The sequence below is a fragment of the Centrocercus urophasianus genome, unplaced genomic scaffold (assembly GCF_019232065.1).
Source record: "Centrocercus urophasianus isolate 14NV4802_14NV808 unplaced genomic scaffold, USGS_Curo_1.0 seq_28, whole genome shotgun sequence".
NCBI lineage: Eukaryota > Metazoa > Chordata > Aves > Galliformes > Phasianidae > Centrocercus > Centrocercus urophasianus.
The window spans coordinates 11,115,232-11,137,336 of NW_024884844.1; the positions used below are offsets into that span (position 1 = coordinate 11,115,232).

The 22,105-nt window shown below is 39.8% G+C and overlaps 1 protein-coding gene across 9 annotated transcripts in view; it reads right to left on the minus strand.

The window, feature by feature from the left end:
- GTDC1 (glycosyltransferase like domain containing 1) overlaps nucleotides 1-22,105 on the minus strand; it is a 163,679-nt gene that overhangs the window by 109,482 nt on the left and 32,092 nt on the right. For all 9 annotated transcript variants that reach the window (XM_042827208.1, XM_042827212.1, XM_042827211.1 and 6 more), the window contains one exon: nucleotides 2,438-2,648. In XM_042827208.1, the coding sequence (XP_042683142.1) occupies nucleotides 2,438-2,619 (182 nt within the window). In that variant the 5' untranslated portion in view covers nucleotides 2,620-2,648. The remainder of the gene's footprint in view (nucleotides 1-2,437; nucleotides 2,649-22,105) is intronic.

The window sequence follows — 22,105 nt, forward strand, 5'->3', positions numbered from 1 at the left end:
AACAAGCCTGCCTCCTTCCCCTACTACCTTATATACACAGTACTATCTACCTTTTAAAAGGAAGACATACAGCCATCTGCTGCGTACACACACAGCAATATTATCAGACTTGTCAGCATCAGTATTATTGCTCACACGGTGTCCTGAAATTAAGTACAGCTGGAGAAACAAAAATTCACTAACACTGCTCAGTTACCAACAGTTTGCACTTGAGATATCTCTGACCTTTCTGTATTATTAAATGCACAAACAGAAACAAGGTATTTATGAAATGTCACATTTTAAAAACATCGCTTGGAAGAGAAATCTTTTGTTCTACAAATAAAGTCAATAATGTAAATAATGTAGATTTGGTATTTCCCACTACCTCACAAGAAGGTTTAAATATTTAAATGTGCAGTTCAAAACATACACTCCTGCCAGTTTGATAACTTCATCTTCACAAGCAGCTACTGCCTGGGAAGCAGATCTTAAATGGTTACCAGTAAGCTAGATATAAAACAATGTTAATTTTAATCAATGATTTTTCTAGTAGGAGAATGTAGTCAGCTTCATTAGGTTGATGCATTTATACTTTCAATTTAAAAAGGACTTGAAACATTCAATTACAAAACAAACATTAAAAATATGCAGGGAAAGTCATAGAGGGTAATTCTGAACCAGTTTTGCTCTCATCAGTCGTATCAGCCCAAAACCTGCACATGTGGATAAGGTGCACACCCATGTTAAACACTGCATCTTCGTGAACTTTGACTATTTGATTGTCTGATCAAACACTACCAGCAACAGCACAGAAAAAGCTTTCCTCTCCTTAAGATGCTCCATTGGTTAGATCAGATTTATTTGTTGTCAGTAAAGGTTATATTTGCACATAAGTCTATGACAGATTGCAAGTTTATTAACTTCAAGTGAGTTTTCAAGCTGCTGGGTTGTTGGGTTTTTTCTTTTTTCTTTCCTTTTTTTTTTGTTTTTTGGGTGTTTTTTTCTCGTTGCTGGTTTGTTTGTTTTTTTTTCCCCCCCCATCATTTCCCTCCCTTTCCCAAGATGTGGGTTACTTGACAAATTGGAGTTAAGTTATCTTGGGTCAATGTAACTGTAAGTTAAACTAATGAAGTGTATGTCTATGAGTGATGTCTGATTAGTTTAATACAGTTAGTGCTGGACAGCTTGGGCTGCTGACCTTGAAGGAACACAGATAACATTGCGATGCGTTGGAGGATGTGGTTGTGATACAAGACAAATTTACATAACAGTTTGTCATATATACTCCTCCAAAACAAAATTGTTGCAAAAGGGAAGCAATAAGAAACCAACACTAAATGCCTCGAACAAGACAAATGGGAAGAATAGAATATTTGGCTTGGGATGGCAGCTTATTTGAAATGTAAGCTGGAAGAGAAAAGGTGTACATTTATATGGCATTCCAAGGCAGATTATACATTGTTCAAACACAGCCTTCTACAGCACAAGATCTATTCTTGAAAAGATTGTGCTCCTTCCCCCGTCCATTACCTCTCCTGGCTCCAATCTGGAGTTAAAAATACCAATCCCAGCTCTAAAGAATATCCAGTTGGCACATCACCTAGGTGCACCTGGGGTCCTGCTGAAGTTCATCCCGTGGCTGAAAAGCAGATGCTTGTACTATAACATCCCCGGGCATGAGGAGTCCCTCTCCACGAAGGCACACGGTGAGCCAGGTACTCATACAATTAACTACATGTTGCTTCACTGCCTGCCAGTCATCTCACCACATCTCTGCTGATCAGGTAGGCCAAGCAACATTGCTGCTCTAAAGATATCTTGGTTCTGGAATGACTGATTCTCACTACGAGATAGCTATCTGTTGACCTAAGTAGTCTGCTTTTATCAGTCCAGGTTCTAGCAGACAGAGCTTCGCTTCTTACCTATATGCATAAAAGACATCCATAGGTGCTGGCACATTACAGAACTGGACAATCATTAAGATGAAACTGAACCCTTAATCCTCTAGGTCAGCCTGAGCAGTGCAGTGATAAATCAGACTTGCTAACAGGTAACTGGGAAGGTAAGTGAAGGTGAAGAAGCTTGCAGTGATCACAACCATGCAATCTTTCAACCTCATCTGTGAAACAGTTTAAATCTTCCCTTACTTCTAAATTCACTTAATAAATTTAAAATAAAATGTACATACACATCTTTAAACAAGTAGGCATCTGTATATATGTACATTCTTAGAGACTTTCAAGGACAAACAATGTAAGCTGAAGTATTTTAAGATATTCTAAAGCACTGTAGTGATTTCCCATATTTACACCCAAAGAAGTCAGTGCAACGTGATAAACTTCTTAATGCCCACTGCTAGTCCCTATTTGCCTGTGAATCCACATTTGCATACAGACAACTGAAACTGCAGCTTAAGGCCTCCCTGCCATTTGAGTTTACCCAGCTCCTGGGTTACCTGTAATCAGCACTTGCTGGCACTGTTTGCATGAAGTAAAGAGCAGCAGTCCGTGCTTTCCAATGCCACTTCTTGGCAGGGAGTGTACAGATGACACATTCTTCTTTCAGCTCTTCTTGAAGAAGATCCATCAGCTGTTTGTGGGAACCGCCATAAAAAGCCTCAATGAGAAGAACACTCATTTTCCCACTGCTTCAGCTCTGTCTGAAATCTGAAAAGGACAAAAGAGAAATAATTTACTTTAGAAATGCACAGTATTTGGGTTGGTTGGTTGTTAAAGGATGTTGAAAAAAGCAGAAACTACTACAAGGTCTACCAGCATCTGCATTCTTTACCTGAAATGAATCCCCTCATATTAAGTTAATGGATTTACTTCAGAACAATTACAAATTAGTGGCAAAACTATCACACCTATTTGCTTCAACTCTTAACGTATAACTTGAAATGTTAAGGGAACTAAAATATGCAGGACTTACAAATACTGTATTTTTTGCTCTGTTTTCAATCAGGGTATTTAAAGGTAGCTTCACTTTGTGGACTTGTAAATGCATCATTCCTCAACAGGTTTGGGGTATGCTCATAAAATGCCTTTATTTGTTTTTATATAGCTTTATTTCTTTCACTGGAGGTAGATAAAACTGAAGAACAACTCAAATACATTTCTGCCATTATTAGCAAGTGCTTTGGCTACCTGAGCTCAGAGGAACGTCTGAGAGCAACCCAAGGACCTCAGGACTCTCTCATCCCTGGAGCAGTGCACCTCAAACCCAGAGGAGATGCAAACCATGCTGCTGTTCTTCAGTGCTCCAACACTGGAAGAGAACAGCTCTGCAGACTTAAGGAAGCTGTCACATGCAAGCACGGGGCTGCTGACAAACAGGAAGCAAAACGCATTGCCCAAAGTGAAGGGAAAGATGACTGTTGCTCAGGTTTCATGAGTCACAGACTCGGGGTACCAAAAAGCTGCTTTGTAGATGCTTTGACCAACACCGCCAAATAAAAAAGGTCGCAAACCAAACTCTGAAGATCATTCACCATCCATGAAACCTGTCCAATCAATTCCTTCTCACCAGGGAGGACCACGGTGTTCACTCCCTGCTGACTCGGTGCCTGGGCTCCATGGTTGATGCTGCCTACTGCAGGACACCACGTCTGTTCTGTGTCCCTGCCATTTCTAGTGGTGTCAGGTTGGAAAAGTCCAATCTCTGAGAGCAGGAAGTATTCTGTTATCAGATCTCAGAAAACAAATGGAAAAAAAAATTAAAGTGCACTGCAGTCGTCAAAAGATCAACTAGCCAGCAACAGAAATCCGAATACTGAAGAAACATAATTAGAGGACAAAATATAAGAAATCTCTAGATAGTAGTTTTGAGTCATTGGCCCATCACTGTGCAACAGAGATGTCAAACTTCTGGGTCAATACAGATCAAATAGTTAAGAAGGAAAGCATTCATTCTGTGCTCTTTCCTGTCACAATCCAGCCTGGATTCAGGTTATAATTTGTTCTATTACTCACTTTCCTACACTGTTTCAAGTAAAATTATTTTTTTTAAACAAACATTTCTTTCAAAAGAAAAAAAAAAAAAACACCAAAACTGTTGTCTGGAAGCAGTGAATTCTCTCTCTTTTGGAGTTTGCTACTTTGCAGGTAGCAAGGCAGATTCTGATCTCTTTTCCACTGACCTAATTTCAGAATCACACTTTTGAAATCACTGGCGTTTTCTGAATTCACAATGATGTAACTGAAATCATAATCCCTACTCCAAAGCCCTTTTGGAACCTGCAGGGTAATAACTGCGAGAAAAACACAAGCTGTGTTGGAATATGCGCTATTCATTGGTAATTAATCATGCTATGCTCGTCATCAAACGTCGCCATAACTTTAACTCAAAGGATCAGAGGGAAGCGTTTTGCAAATTCAAAAAGGGGGCACAGAGAAGTCTGAAAGTGCCACTGAGTGAGAATGAGTTGCGCTGAATTTGCCAATCAGTGGTATCAGTAATAATTTGTTCATGAAATATCTGATCAAGCTGCACTCCCCCAGACTGGTTCTGAAACCAGCCCTTATCGCTAGTTTTAGCTGAATCAACAATGTGCTCTCGATTCTATTTCGCAGCAGTTTTCACTGTTTGTTCCTCCCTGGGACAGGAAAAGATGCGTTCAGCTCTCAGGTTTCCCTCCTTCTTACAGACCCTAACATTTAGGTTACATTGCACTCACCCTTTTACCTTTAATAAAAGGTAATTAAAACGTATTTTGCAAACGTTACGAAAGAGTTCGCCGTACAACAAATTCCTTTTGGCTGTTGGTGGTGAGAATTTCGGTTCAAGCTTGGATGCACAGTAGGATTGCATGGAGTATACCAGTATGGAGGTAGCTTTGGCTACACGAGGCAGAGTGGCACCTGGATGTCCCACACCAGCAGCAACACACAAGTGAAAAATAGCCATGAGCAAATTTCTCAGGTCTAAAGCTCGAGGGCTCTCTTATAAACCCCTTCCTCACCCCAAAATGTAGGTACTGCTCACGAAAATACTCACCAGCACTTGTGTGATTCTGGTGTCACACAACCTACGTGCGCTACCAGCCACATACATTTAGTAGAAATGTTACGTGAAGTGCAGTAGATGGCCTTGTTGGCTGGTTTTTGTTTGTCTGTTTTTTAAGATGCTACTTAAATATGAAACTACTGAACAGTCATGGCAACACAATACACACCGTGCTTACTTCGGGAGTTGACTAATCTGGAACAATAAAAATGCCAGCCACTAAATCGTGTGCTTTAAAAACATACACTGATAATGCAAAGGAAATTATATTATATAGAACTAATAATTCCTGGTATTTAAAAAGTCACAGAGGAGGTAGGACACAGCCATTTACCCCATATTTCATCCACACGACTTCCAGTTTTGTTCACATACAAAAATAACATCTATTATTTCTACTTTATTTCCCTTGACCTAGCCAAGTTAAGGTAAATATCTCCTATATACTCCTCAGAGGTCTCGAAAAGGCACAGATGATAAATGGCCTGAGAACGTTCACCGTATCTGATGGAATGCGATCCTCAATTAAACATAAATCACTCCAGGTATTCTTTTACTCATTTCAAAGAAAACAACAAATATTAGAAAAACATATCTGCTTTCCTTTCCCCATTACAGGGCTTCCTCTGCTCTGAGCCAGCAGCTCAGCCCAGACCCCAGAAGCACAGCACTGCCGTGTCCAAAAAATGCCTCTGTGCAAGCATCATGAGCAGGATGGAGCTCAGTATTCAGGGCAGACGTTGGGGAAAAACTGGCTGGAATAGGAACCTACCACTCTGTGATAATAATGCCAAAAGTCACGTGGTGGAGGCACTGCAGGTCCCTAAATGGGCTGCTGCTGTTTGACCCCAACAGTTTTTAATACAAAAAAAATCTATCCTGTAAAGAGCAATAAATATTTATTTAAATGGCATGGAAGAATTAACTGCTCAAGCAGTCACAGAAACCACTGAACCACTGCTTTGTTTGAAGCTCTAGGTAAACACCAACCAAGTATTTCTGTTCACCAGCCTAGGTAGCGAAAGCTCGTCATTTTCCATGATTTATTAAGGAACGTACTTCTGCTCTGCCTGACAGACAGAAGTGTGGTTTCACAAACATCAGCACAGCTCGCATCAGGAAGCCATAATGAGCTCTGCTCATTGACGTATTCAGACAACATAAATTACAGATCGCGTTTAAGTATCTGTCCAACCAAATAGTTGAGCAACAATCCAAAACCAAGGGAATAACTGTTAATATATTCCATAGGTAGAGGACTGCTATTAGTAACAGGAAATAAGGTGTATGGTTTCAGTAATGATTGTTTCAACGGTCGCAGTCCCACACAGACATGAAATTTCTTCCACCGCCGTATCCAGAGCACACACAGCTGGCTACAGAACCCATCAGGTATGCCTCGTGTACATAAACACACTTACGGCCTTTGATGATTTCAGATAAGCACACTGCCATACCTATTACAAGCAATAACTTTTAGTGTTCCACATTCCAGTAACATGGGATTTCCCAAAGGGCCACTGCAGGCCCTACCTTGTCCCCCTGCTCCTTCCTCCTCCCGGCAAAGCTGTGATGCAGCACGCACACACACACACACACACACACACACACACAGAGTAACCCACATTGAACCAGTCAGCACTGCCCTCCTACTCATGATAGTGACTCACAGAAACTCCAGAGTTATACCTTAAGCACAATTGCATTTTAATGGTTGACCAAATTTTCACTCAAAAGTACCGGGGCTAAGTCATTACCAAACTGGTTATTTGCACCAAGTGAGAATGCCACTCAATCTTTCTTTTACATAAATCAGTTGGAAAAGACAAAAAGTTCTCCCCTCCTTTTGAGAAAGTGGTAAACCAAAATGGTTCACCTTCGTCTGGACGTCTGCACCAACACCAACATTAACTTACCAATGGCACCCAGAGAACTTTGCCCATCCAAACAGCCCAAGAGCTGCACACGTCTACCCAGATGTCTACACTGAAACAAGGATGCACAGCGCTGTCTGATTTTATTCCACTAAACGCTAAAATACTCTATTTTAGTTCCCTTTGCTTATCATCTACGCACATGTTTGTGAGGGCTGTATTCATTACGCTGACAACCAGCTCCCAGCCAAAAGTAAAAATAGAGTGAACGGGAGAAAATGGCACGAGTCCCAGTGGCCTCAGCCAGGTAAGCGTTCCCATCTGTGAACTCTGCCTCAAAATCCCTTTCGATATCAGCCGTACTTACCACACTTATTTGAAGTGCTTGGTTAAAGGATTGCTAAGTTTTTCTTCTACGGACTATTTTAACGCATCCTGGAAAATCAGCTGTTTGTAATACACTTTAAAATATGCAATTAATTAGCAATTTTTCAACTTGCTTTCAAAGTAAGAGCTGTGTGTGTGTCTCACTGTAGTGCTGGAAAAATCATGTTCTCATGTGTGAATCGCTTTCGTTTTGATGCAAAACCGATATGGATGTCCCCTGAAAGATCACTCACAGTACACTTATGAGACTCCACCAGCAGTCCCAATGACAAACTTTTAAGTTGAGGTTTTAAGTGAATACGTACATTCTTAATGTTTCATATCAAAGTGCCATCACAAGACACTTGTGTTTTTTTTCCAGAAAGGTTATTGCTGACTGACTGCCTTCTAATGCAAACTGATTTTCTAATGCTCTTCTAAGAAAGTCAGTCTGCAGTTGCAGAGAAAAAAAAACATAACAGAACTAAGTCTTAAGCTTGCAGGTAATCAGAACAGAAAAACTCTCTATCTTAACACCACAGGCTTAGTCTGACTCTATAGCATTTGACCAGCAACATCTGTAACACTGTGCAGCAAGCACTGTCCTGCATTCTTGTCAGTTGGAACCTGCCAACATACAGCTGCCAGTCTTGGTGCTGCCCATCACTTCACTCTGACAGCTGGCAAGGAGCCCACATGTATGAATCACAGCGCTTCTTCAGCGCCCAACAGGCTCTGTGTCAGAGCACAGAGACAACTTCTTGTGTAAAATCTGCCTATTACTTCTTTGCAGAACACAGAAAGATGGAAAAGCAATGCTGCACAACCTGTGTTTGTCATCGAGGGCTATGATCATGGCACAGGCCATGGGATGAGTAACCCTTCTGAACATGACTCCTCAGGCTCAGCTTCCTCATCCCAACACTCGAGGCTGAGCATTAACAGGTAGAAGTGTGTCTGCTTCACTGGCTGCAGACCCCGGAAGAGCAGAACTATGCACCACGACTGGCAAACTTTAAGCCTAAATTAATCTCAGATCCACAGCACGACTTCAACTGTAGCTTCTAAGCAGCATTCCCTACTGATACAACTTGAAGGCTGCTTGTTTGACAACTGAATTGACAACAAGCAGCACTTCCAGGCTTCCTAAAGAAGACATTACTGCAATCTGTAAACTTGCAACCTTTATTCTTGCTGCACCAAAATAGATTAAATCTTCTGAAAACCTACTAAGATCATCATCTACAAAAATACACTACTTCCATTGCATTACTCTGCAGAAACTTCTTGCTTGCCTTGTTGAAAACTGCTTTCCTGACCAGACTGGCCCAAATCTGGCTGGACCACAGCTGGTTTACATGGTGGTGCATCCCCTGTAGCTTGCCTCTGTGCCTGCAGCCAGGTGAAGCATCTCTCAGCTCCCCTAGCTGCATGGTAACTCCTTCCACTTCTGGGCAACTGCTCATATCCTGTTCTTAAAGCATCCTGCCTAGCATAAATACATAAGACAAACAAAGAGAGGAAAAAAAAAACAACAACAACAACAAAAAAAAAACCTTACACAGAATGTTTAAGGCTCACATGAGGTATTCAAAATCCTACAGCACTTCCTAACTCTCAGGAGATCTCATTCATAAAATAGCATTTCCATACCCTGCAAGCATTCAGGTAAGAAACACAGCAGCACTTAAGAAGATGCAATTAGTACTCCAAATGATAAGAACTTTAAAAGAATTGTAAAGATCTTAACTAAAAAGCACACCGTGAGGACTGCAGGGCTCAGTACATACATCTGTGTTTCCAACCCTGAAATACAACAGCAGGAACTGGAAGCTGCACTTTAAAGATGTCCCGTGGCTATTAATGCAGAGACATTCTGACACAAGAGACTGTAAGGGCTCCTTCTGGACTCTACATATTTAGAAAGTTGCATTCTGTAAAATCTGTATATTAACCTGTGCATGCTAAGCGAACAACGTTGCTACAGATCCTTACAAAAAAGCTATTAATGCATATGCAGAGCGTGCATTTCAAAAACTCCATGTTTCCATTGCCTCATTATTTTATCCATATAAACACACTAATGGCCTTCGCCATTTCATGTTGTGTAAAAGTGAAGAAATTTAATCCTCAACTTTTATTCTCCACTTTCTTTCTTGACATAGCCTAAGACTACCACGAGTACTTTGCAACTATATGTCTAGCCATCCTCAATCAAAATCTTTGAAGACCTTAAACTACATTGAATAAATTGGTTTTTTTCCAGTGGAGAAGAACATCTGCACATCACATTTCTGATTAACTCACAGACAGGCACAGCCACACACCGCGGTAGAGATGTGCAACTCAACATTGTCTATAAACTACTTCTGTGTATACAAACTACATAAAACAAGGGAAGTAGTTGTGGCATTTAGTTAGGAGAAAGCTTTCTTGATTCCTAGGCCAAAAAAGAATGGTCAAAGACAAGAGGTGTGATGAAAAACAGGGTCCAAGCTCTGCCATGAGGATGACTGCAGCCGTGACGATCCTCCCATCACACAGGGTAGTTCTTCCACTGAGCTTATTCCCTTTTTTCCTTCTTTCAACAGCCCCAGTACATCCACAGAAGAAGAAGACAAGAGGATGCTGCCAAGTACTGGGTATTAAGCAACTGATCATCTTCACAACATGTTCTAACAGTATTTTGGGTAGCTCTTCAGCCCATAAGAGGCTTTTCAAAAGAAAAAAAAAAACAACCAACAATATCTAGAAAGAGTACAATCAGAAAATGCAAAGTATAACAATTGTAACTGATAGAAAATTAGTTATTTCAACGTAACAATTAATGATAAACTCCCATCTGCCACGTAACTCATAAGCCTGCAATAATGATAACTTACTTTAGCAGAGACTGCTGGTGTTGGTGGATGGTACGTTGGTTTTATCCAACTTATTTGGGCTGTGTTTACGGTTCTTGAAGGCTTAGGACACTTTCCAAGATTCCTCTTTTTCAGCAGTGGACTTCTTACAACAAATTTGTCAATATCTGTGATCTTGACGTCTTCCATTAGGTTTAAACAGATGAGAGATACTTGATTTAGAATTTCTCTCAGTGGATAAGGGACTAATAGGTGTGGTAATGGGAGATGTAGTGCTATTTTTAAACGTGACAGGAGACATATTAGTTGCTAGTTCCCTATTACAGAAAAAGCACCAGTCTGGTTAATAATAGGCTGGCATGTTGAAATTCCTCCAATTTATTAGGAATATGATCAGAAATGTGTTCCACTCATTCCAGGCTTCAGACCAGCTTCTATACAGAAAGGTAAGCTGCATTTGTAACTACTTTAAGCACATATATACTTGAAAAAGTTACATGCAAATATTTGAAGTGATTGGATTTGAAAGTCTTGGTCTATAGATCACATTGGCTAATTGATTAAAAGACAAAAGGCTTGTTAAAAGCCATCAGTAACTTCTGTGCGAGCTAACAGAATCATCCCACATCAAAAAGCTGGTCTATTTTCTACAGTAGATTTTAAGTAGTAAAAACTTAAAACAATAAATCATTCTCATACTTTGACAGTTTGGGATTCAGCCCTTAAAAACATCCTTCTTGTACAAAACCTGGAATTCTAAGAGTTAATCTAAACACTAGGCTTGGTAGCCTGAGATGTTTGGCAGCAACTTTTGAGTGGGCACAAGCCAGATTTATTTTACAGTCAGAAATTATCCATTTGAATATGTGATGAAAGGATCTGCATCTTCAGTCACACCTTGAGTCAATAAAAAGGATGGGATGAGTTCTACTGTCAGATCTAGTTCTGCTGTGAAATACGGGAGGAGTCCCACACAGAGAAGTATTACTGAAGGACTAAAGTGCCAACTCCACAACACATCCCAGTAAGGCAAGTTCAAAATCAAATTCTACCAGCATGTAAACTGGATGCTAGAAGGTGTGTCAATTCTATCTGCCATTTTATTCACAGAACAACCTGCAAACTAGCAATCGAGCATGATAAATGCGTGGACTGGCCAAGCTACATAACTCTTAACCAAGTGAAGAGAACAGTTACTCATCAGATTTTCATTTGGTTCACAAGAAGCAATGTTAAATTTCTACAGTAAGTTTCTACAGCAGTCTGGATATGATGCTCTTACAATCCGTAAGGTAACATCAAAGCTGTAAAGTTACCTGCATAAACACTTCTTCATTTTAACTGCTAACTACTATTTTAATTCGACAAATGAAACAACTTTCAAGCTTTCAGCCACGCAACTCCCGTCTCCTCAGGAGGGACCTGAATCAGTGCTTCTTACTATGACTTTATGAAAACAGAAACACATCCCAGCAACTTCTGTCCAGTCAGCACCATGTTATTTCTTTCAGAAACCACTTGAAAACTCTCAGATTCCATAGCAAACGTCACACAACATCAAAAGAGGACTTCATACAGCCCTGAACACATTTTTCCATTTTAAGAATATTTTCTCCCTATTGCCAACTTCGCAAACAGAAGGATATATTACCCGCATCAATTTATAAATCTAGTGCAATTAGAGTTGTCAATTCTATTTAGCAGCGCAGCGTCGTGTTTCCTGTAAATAGCCCAAGCCCTCTGAAGGGGCTGCAGCAGCATCGAAGGCTTAGGAGCACATCCAAGGCACGTTCCGACAGCACGCTGCAAGCATCTTCCAGCATCTTGCTGGCACAAGAACTGCCAGCCTAATGACTGCAGGCAGCTCCTTTCATTTCTTGTCCACGGGGCCTTAGGAGCCTGCAAAATACTCCCAAGGATTTGCTTAAAGCGATGAAGAAGTGCATATTCCCACACTGGATTTGATACTGCAAGTATGAGAAATGGAAGGGGTCTATCCCTTCCACTGGGAGTTATCTATGGGTACACGGATCACAGAAAGCTGAAAAATACTGCCATCAGTTAAATAAGGATGTCTGTCATCATCTGTCAATTGAAATGGGGAACTTTTCAGCGATATACAAGCATCTCAAAACAATCTGTTTGGGGAGGTTATTTTGTAAACAAGCTTAGGTTCTGAACTGAAGTTTTTTTCAAAACAGATACCGCAAAAGGAATGAATATTGATGTCTGGGGGAAGCCCCAGCAGACAGGGAGCAGAAGTGGCTGCTTGCAGTTACGCTGCAGGTAACAGCAAGGCAAGGACATGCACTAAGGATGAAGAAGCCTGGTCATCCAGACATAACATTTTCCCTTGAAGGTTAGCAGATGGCTGTGATTAGAGAAGTGTCATTAAAATCATGGCCATCGGAAATTCCATGCCTTTAAAACTTTGGATTTGTTGCACAGGTTGCAATCTGGCTATAGTACACGTTCTGCATTGTAATGATAGAGGCAAAACCAGTTTTAGATGGATTTCTCTTTGCAGGCTCCCCCCACGCAAACAGGTACAATTTTAAGAACTGGGAAATGAATGCAGTTTGTAATGGCCACATCTACTGCTATGCAGAGAAAGCACATCTTCCTTACAGGGCTCAGAGATGAAGAAGCTAATTTAAGGTTGTTACTGCAATATTCAGCTGAAGTTAAGCTGCCTATTAGTAAGTTACAATATTACTGATATGATGAAATACACAAACCAACATTACAAGCCAATATGAGAAATACTACTTACACCTCATAGATGCGAGTTCCCAGAAAAATCAACTAGATGTGCACATGTGAAGGCGACCTATGAAGCTGGCTTAGTTGCATATTTAAATCAAAGGCAGCTCTGAAAGATGCTTCACTCTCCCAATTTAACAACTGGAGAACTAATTAAAATATAAATAAAGAGGGGAGGGGGACAAAAAAGCAGTGAATGTTCAGTGTAGTTGCTCTGCATGCTCAGGTGAGCTGCCTTCAGCAAAACTAATCTGCCTAAGGCAATGCAAACAGGGTACGTAAATTAAATCTTACCAAAGAAATGCTTTAGGAAAAGAAGTTATTTCCATCTATCTACATGCATTAGTTAACACCCAGTGAAGAAACCCTAAACCCAATCGCCTGTACATTTCAGAACAGATAAGAATCTATTTCTAAGGTGCATTCAAACACCATAATGTGAACAAAATCTGTTTTGCATGCCAAAATCCTTGGAGAGGGCAATATTCATGCAAGCTGATTCAAGCTACCCTGAAGATAGCAGCTCTTTGCCTTCCTAAGGCAGCTCTCAATGCCTGTGGACAAGAGAGATCCAGAAATTATTTTCCTGGAGACTACAGGCAGCTGCTCTTCACACTTGTGGAAGCATTTTCTTGGGCATTACACAAATGACTTAAGGAGAAGAAAAAAAAGAAGAAAAAAAAAAGAGCTTTTTCTTTTCAAGCTGTGTACACCACTTGATACTTACTGTACATTGAAACCAGATGAGGCACTCAAGCGAGGGATTGGCATCAGCACACTGAAGGTGTGTAATGGGTACCTACTGAACGCAGACCAGCTCACATGGCTTTGCTTATTTATAAATGCCACTCAGGCACTGCTGACAGCTGTAACGCCCGCCTGCAGCGGCACTCAGGATGTTGCTGACACACCACTACCTTTGTAAATCTGTGTCTACAGGCAGACGATTCTATGGAACTTTGTTGGCAAATACACACAGAGTTTCTTTCTGACCGTAGCTAGAAAGGTTATTTTAACTGCTGTGCTACACTGTGCTGACTTTGAATGGGAAAAATGCTTTAGAATCAAATTTTAGTGAGGTTAATCCTCTCCACTGAGTGTCTCATCACTGAGCAATAGCTCACCAGATTACTTTTGTTAGAAAGTGCCTTCTGACCATATTATTGGACTGCGCAGAATTGTTCTGTATACATGCATACTCATACATACACAGAAATTCATACATCTGTTACTGTTATTGTTGCCCATTGACTTCCAAATGCAAAGTCTATGACTTGTAAATACAGCTCTTCAGCTCTCCTGAAAGAAAAGCACATGGTTTGGTCCTGAAAGCATAGGCAAACCAAAAAGAATTCACCTTACAATGAAGGCGAAAAGGGGATACAGGTCAGCTGCTCAACTTTGCTAAGCCAAAGAAGTCCAGAACTATTGGAGGAAAATAAAACACTACAAGATCTACACAAATTTTCCAGTTACCAGACAGTTGTAAGAAAAGGCTTGCATTCAATAAACAAACCTCACGATTATACAACTTCTCACCAAAAAGTTTCAATTGCTTTTCAATGTATAGTTTAAACAACAAAATGCAGCTGCTTCATCACCTCCCTCCAGCCCCACAGTCCTACTACATCTTCTGCCTGGTGTTTTCTCATTATCAATAACAAGAGGTTTCATCTGTCTCTTTTCATTCAAAAAGGCCAAGGAGCTTAGAAACATTAATTAAACCTCGTAACACTCCTGTGAGGTAGGTAGGTGTTATTATCTTCACTTTACAGATGAGAAAACTTGCATTTTAAGTTATGACTCACACAACTTTCCAACAATAGTTTTATAGTAAAGCCGTGAGCGCCTTGCAATTCCCTATTTCCAACCAACAGAATGCATGCTCTCTTTTAAACTGGCAGGAATTTACTTGCCATTCTACCACACATGACAATTTTTGTTTTGATCGACAGTGTTAATTTGTCATTAGCATGAATCCTTGCAAGAAAATACAAATACATATTCTACCCAGATTGTACTTTCATTATTTCATTGTCTGCTTGAGCTGAAAATGAGATGAAATTTTGTATCCCGTGTTAATATCACTCTTCATCTGGTTAGCTGATGAATTTCATCCTCAAAAAGAAAATCCATGCTTCTTAAAGCATATGAATTGCTTCTTGTGACTGAATCCCAGATTTCTCGTCTCATTTACGCTTTTTTAGTGTATGCAATTTTATTTCTTAATCTTTCACTTTCTTTTCTAATTACTTCACTTCCTCTTTGAATTATTCCTTATTATAATTGCCTTTTTCCCGTATCTCTTTGCTTTCCTTTTTAAAACTTTTCCAACAACAGATAAAGGATGTACCTACATATAAAGAACAGCCTTACAGTGTTTCAACCACTACACTTTCAACCACAGATGCGTACCAAATCTCCTTGTCTCACACTCTCCTCACTTCCAACTTCTTCCTGTGTACAGATATCTGCACCATCCCTCCTGCCTGCCTGGCTACACTCCTAAATAGTCTTCTCTATCCTCATCCTGCGTCACTCCTAAAACTCCATTTCCTTCCTTACTGTTCCAGAAGCAAACTTTCACAGCTCCCCTGCCTTAACTTCCTTGCCTGCATCTCTCATCTCCTCATCATTTCTTCCTTACTCAAATTGTCTCAAACACCTTTATAAACTTCTTATTCCTCCTCCTCCTTCCTTCTGTACCACTATGGAACAGAATGTACCATCCACTGAAGCAACTTCTACCACGCATTCAATTAGTCCAGAACACATGAGAGTCCAACTTAGTTTTAAAAGAGGCTAAATTTGTCAAGAGCCTTCCAGAGAAAGCTTTATTCCTCAAAATCAGCCAAAGATTTTTGTGTATTTTCCCAAACCTAACAAATCTGTAGCCCATAAAGTGGCGGCCTTCAGCTCATTAATGACTGCTTCTGAATGGGCACGCACATCACTTAAAAAACACAGCTATTAAAATAAGTATTGAATAAATTTTTTGTTGTTGTCATTTTGTTTTTACAAAAAGATCACTATATTTTACTGAAGAAAAAGAATTCTTGTATGCCTTCTTTAAATACTATTTCTTCTATTTCGGAACAGCACAAAAAGTTAAATTAGGCCTTTTTTTTTTTCCTTTGTATGATACAATTTAGCACATCTTGTTTGTACTATCTACTTTACTGAAGAGAGTTTGCCAGAGTACAGTAAAAATAGGTAGCTTTGTTACTCATAGTCTGAAAATGACAACTTGCAGGCCTTGAGAACTGCTCTCATCATACGGAAGCTGCAACAAATGTTCAGTCACTGCTTTCTGTTTCAGCTCCCAGAATTACAGCTGGATTCTTTAAACATTATGTGTGGTTTCTTGCATTTCAAAGCTTCTGAACTACTCGGATTGCAAGAAGCAAAAATTCTGCCCACAGACACCGTCTTGTTTCCACTGACTTCATGCTGCAGCCAAGAAGTATGGAATGGAAGCAGGATGCCACAGTATACGACACCACTGAATGCTGCAGCCCCCATCATACCTCAGCTGAGTGTGATTCATGTTCACTTCCACAGCGCAAAAAATCTATTCCTTTTCCATCACTCCACAGAGGTAGAACCACAGAATCATAGAATGGCTTGGGTTGGAAGGGACCTCAAGGATCAGCAAGCCATAACCCCCCTGCCACAAGCAGGGCCGCCAGCAATTTCAGAAGTAGGTTCTTCTATGCAAAAAGAACAATTATAGTCCTCCAACAGAATTTTTTCCTATTTAATTACCATCATACTATTTACATTCACTACTCTTACACTTTTTCATGAAAATCATACAGCTTAACAAAACAGGAGGGATGCACTGCAGCCTTTTACTATCTGCTCCCATCTTGAGCAGAGTCTTACTCAAGCTCTATCCATTTCTGCACACTTAAAGGTGCAGAGATAAACTGTGAGGCATCTGCTGGCCAAAAAAAAAAAGAAAATTGAGTTTCTTTCTCTTCTAATATTCTGTAAGGTTACTCATCCCTTTGCATTCAGCTGGTCACAGAATGAATATCCAAAGCCCTTTGAAAACTTCACATACGCAGCCACGATCAGCAAGTATAGCAGAGGCCTCTCAGAGCAATTTAGTCTCACTCTCCACTGCTGCCATTCACTTTTTGCTCAATTCCAATGTTCTGGCTTTTTATTTTTAACTGCTTTTATTCAATCTACATTTAATCACAAATGATGTGAGCCTTGTCTACCATTGAACGTGTCACTAACGAGCAATCAGCCTCCAATACTTAAAAACAGGTTGGGACCCACAGAAGAACAGTTTCAGTGAAACAGTCCTACACCTTTGGTTTCCTCCTCTGTGTGCAACAATCCCATCTTCACTGAAATCACCCACTTTTCTCAAATAGCTTTTTATACTCTGTAAGACAACAGTAGAGAATAGAAGTGCTGCTGAAATCTGTATCACATTTAAACTCGTACGATGTTTAAAAAAGAATGCTTTGCCTTCCTAGTAATTACTTCACATTTTGAGGACTGTATTAATTTCCTCTCCCTGCAGCATACGAAAATCCAGAGTGAGACTTGGTTCTGTTCTTCTAAAAGCCAGCGCTGGACAACATCAGAACAAAGTGTGAACACAAGCTTCAGAGCATCAGAGCAACACCGGGAACATCAGAAGCTGAAACGCGTGTAGGTGTATTAGCAGTCCTACCATCCATCTGTCAGATATCTTCGATGTTCCTGCACATCACCCACTGGCAGAGCTGTCTGCCAAGCAAAAATATTATGAAATGTTCATTATATACTAAAATTTCCTCTCCCCCCCCCCCCCCCTTCCTGAGGAGGAAATGGAAAAAGCAGTCCCTCCGTACACACAGGCTTACATCGTTACCAAGAAACACTGAGACTTTCAAATTCTCCATAAAGGAAAATCTACCCAGAAACCAGCAGGCGGGACTGTGATTTTACATATATTTTAGCAAACTTTACTTACCACTGCATACGCTGACTTTTGGTTCACAGATATCTCATTTTTTAAGGTACGTTAAAGACGGAGTTTACAATTAACTGAACAGACAGCGTACAAAAGGCTTTTAGAACTACACCATATGGTCTAGGGAAAGGAACAATCTGGACTATCCACATTTCAATCTGCAGGCTTGTCCACCTCTATCACACATTGTATTGCTGTAATAAAATATTAAGATAGAAATGTAGAAGTGAAAATAATCTATCTTTTGCACCACCAAGGGAACAAGGCATCCTACAGTCTAGTGTGTTTATTAAATATTTTAAGTTTTATGATTTTGGCACGGTGAATCAGATACAGTCAATAAAATTCTCAATTCATTTAAAACAGTATTTCCAGAAGGGTATGGGTGGGTATTCATCTTGTGCTTCAGGGAAATAAAAAATACCAGTTTACATGGGGTACACTGGCAGCAGTTTATGTAACAGATGACACATTCTTGGAAATCAAATAAAAGCAGAAAGAAAATACCCATTGTTGCTTAGTGAAGGACTAATCACATGGTCACAGCTGGAACCAGCGTAAATCATTCATTAATAAAATTCTGTTGTAGTAGTTACTTTTTTCTGCTTTTCAACTGCCAGCAAAAAAAAATCATCTTTCGACTCTTTGTAGAAATAATACATTCGTAAGTATTTTGTAGTGACTATTAAACTTACTAAATCTTTGCAGGAAAAAAAAAAAAAAAGAATGCCTACAACAAGGACACTGTTGGCTCTAAAGAAAGATATATTATATATATATTTATGTATTTTAGATGCAATCCCAGAACACAGTGCAAGAAGATACTTGCCACACTTGGAGGTACTGGCCTGACCTCTGCTTGCACAGAATCCAAACCTAGAGAAAAGTCAGCTGATGTCCTTTGCAGAGTAAATTCTGTAACACAAAGCATTTTAAATGCTCAATTTGGCAGCCTTATGAGTCATATTCCTCAATGTAAACTAGAAACTTGCACTAGATTAAATACAGACACTACAGAAAAAGTCCGTGTGACGGTTAAGTTTTCCATAAGTAGAGACTGTTGGACATGTGTATCATGGACTGACCCTGCTTGGAGCAGGATGAGATGAGGTGAGCTGCCAAAGTCCCTTCCAACCTGAATTATCCTATGACTCTATGACCTTTCACACTAGAGCCTTCCCTTCCTGAGCTGTGACCCTCCTTTTCTCTTTGACTTTGTAATCAATTGCAACAACTATCTCAAACTTCATGTTTCATTGCCTCCAACAGCAGGGAAAATAATACACACAAATCTATAGGACTTCACAGAAGAAGGAATTATGAACTCACAAAAATCATCTCATCCTTTGCAATTACCTTGACAGAAACCCCTTGCTATATCAGTGTGGATATGTGAGCTGTCCTGCACACAATAAATAATAACTACACCTTTTAATGTTGAAAACTGCAGCAAAGTAAATGGGACAGGTTTTTCTCCATTCCAAGAGAAGAAAAAAAAAAAATCAAAATCATATTCCTTATTTGGTGTCAACACTGAATTTTAAAATGATCAAGAATCTCTTTAATTGAAAGGTTTCTTCAAATGTAAAAGTTAAAAATATATTATCTCCCTGACTCTGTGCCTACTGAGCAGTCTGAGCAGACTTAAAGCATCCTGGCTTGATAGGATATCTCTGTTTCATTGCAGAGTCTGCTAAGGACTTCTCAAACCTCTATCAAACTGTGGGCCCTTGAAACACAACCACATAAACCCTCTGCAGCCAGTGGGAATGCTAAAGTGCACAGCCCAACACATGCTTACATTTCCACATGATCAAAGACTCAGTTCTTCAGTTTACTGTAGTTATCCCTACCTCACAGTGACATCTTCTGTAAAGAGATGTACTTTATTTGTAACTGGTTAATGTAAACAAGAAGGCCCTGGTTTTCTAGTAATTAACTACAAGTTGAGTGAAATGACAAAGTTAATAGTTAGTGTTACTAGCATTATTTACACAAAGGAAAAATCACAACCTAAGAAAACTTTAGCACATAAATGAAGCGCATCTTAGATTGTCACATTCAGAGACAAAAAAGAGCCCCAAATTTCTTGCTAACTTGTATTTTAGTAATTATTAGTCTTCATCAGCACGGGTAAATCTGAAGACATGCAAGTGAAATGAGTACATAGTTGACAAGGAAGTGCAACTAAATACAAGCAGTGGCAGAAAGCGTCAACTTCATATGTGATGGTCCATGATGTGGACAGGCATCATTTGAATAAGATACCATTTTCTGCTCTTTCTCTCTTTACAAATAAAAAAGAAATTGCTTTTTTTTTGCAACAGAAAAATGCAGTCAAGTAGATCGTGGCTGAAAAAGATCTACAGTTGAGTTTATTCTCTTGGTGATGTGTTTCCATTTCAATAAAATATGATGAATCCTAAAATAATAAATATCTATTTATGCAAACCATGTGAGCAGCTTCTGACTCTTAGAGAACTTCTGCAGAAGAATGAGGCAATACAGTTCTCCACCTGATTGTGTCGGAAGGGCCATCCCCAGCCCCACAATTGCCAGACATTCTGCTTTTCAGAAGTCAGTCCAAATGCCTTTGAAACACAATGAAAACAGGTCTACGAGGACTCCTCCATAACCTTCCCACAAAATACTTGATTTTCTTCTTCATTTGTCTACTTCTAGATGAGATGTGACCAAAAAATAGCTGGAAATTCATGGGAGAAAAAAAGCCTTTCCAAAGGCAAAAACAGTGTCTCAAATTAAGTCCCATTCTCTGCCACTCTTCACATGCCCAAGTGCTACTCTTCTTGAAGCCACGCCACACACATTTGACAGGAATTACACTTCTTTTTTTTTTAATCTGCTCCTAACACCTTACAAAGTATATTGCTTCTTTTGACACTGGTATCATCAAAAGAACCATGACTAAATGGTTTTAATGGTTTCCATGCCTAATTGCTATTACATGGCCATTCGCCAGCAGCAGCGCAAGGCCATCATTCAGACTATCTGAGAAGTGATGACTTTGGGTGCAGCCATAAATCCAGAAAGCCATGCAACCAGCACCAGAAATGGGTCCCCATGCATGCCTCGATGCCATTCTGATGGATTTGCAGCAACAAGCAAGGAAGGCAAACGGTATAAAAAAACACAAAGTGCTGAAAATACACATCTATTAATGATTTTTTCTCACTGGAAACACTGTAACCAAGCTGTAGGTAGCCTAGTTACTCTACATGAAGGATGACTGGAAAAAAAAAAAAGCAGTATTTAGGTTAGCTAGGAGAAGAGTGTGACAGATATAAGCTAATGTTAATGCTACGAAAGCTAAGATTTACCTTTACTAATCCCTCTCAGTGAAAACAATAGGACATGGAGAGGAAATGAAAGATGACAAATATAAGACAAGGGAGCACGTTGGCAGGAGGTGGGAAAAGGAGAAACGAGGAGGCACAGGGGAGGACTGCTGCTGCCTCACCTGAAGAGCTGCAATTTGTTTGGATCAGCTTATTTAAATTAGTACAATAACACAGTCATGTAGACAAGAACCAGGATTATTAATTTCCATGGATATTATCCAAGTGTGCATAAGAAGCACAGGTTCAGGGATTTAAACTTCTGGGATGATTCATACTTTGAAGTCAGTCAGCAGCAGTAGTAGTTGGCAGAGTCTACAGTGAAAGGTAGCAAGCAAAAGGAGTCGGATTCCTTCAGGTCATTAAGGCATAAGGTCCTGACAGCAGTTATGTAACAAATAAAGGTATTCATAGGAAGGGAATGAATGTTTCTAAGAACTTGTAATGTGATGCTGGGAAGCACTTGGCGTTGCCACACTTTTTGAAGAAATAAACCACTGCAGAAAGAACCACGATGCTGGATTAGAGGAAAAAAAAATAAAACCTGCACCAGGAGTGAATTGCAGAAAGCAGTAAGAGTTGATTAGCATTTTTGACAACAAGAGAAAAGACGGGGCCCAGGCTCAACCTAATAGCTAGCTTGCAACCTAGATTTTATTAAATTGGCATTATATTTTGTAACTGCATATTAAAATGCTTCCTACATTAAGCACTAAATAGCTTTAAGTAAATGCTTTGTTTTCTTGAGCATGACAGATCTTCAATACCAACTGCAAGTACCAAAGCAATCTTTCACTCAAACGCTTTCAGAATTCTTTGCCTCTCTCTTCTCACTTATAAATGTTCAAACCTGGGTGCCCACAGCTTGTACATAAACCTGAAATGTGGCACTTAAATCTGTTCACTGAAAGTTAAGAGCTCCAG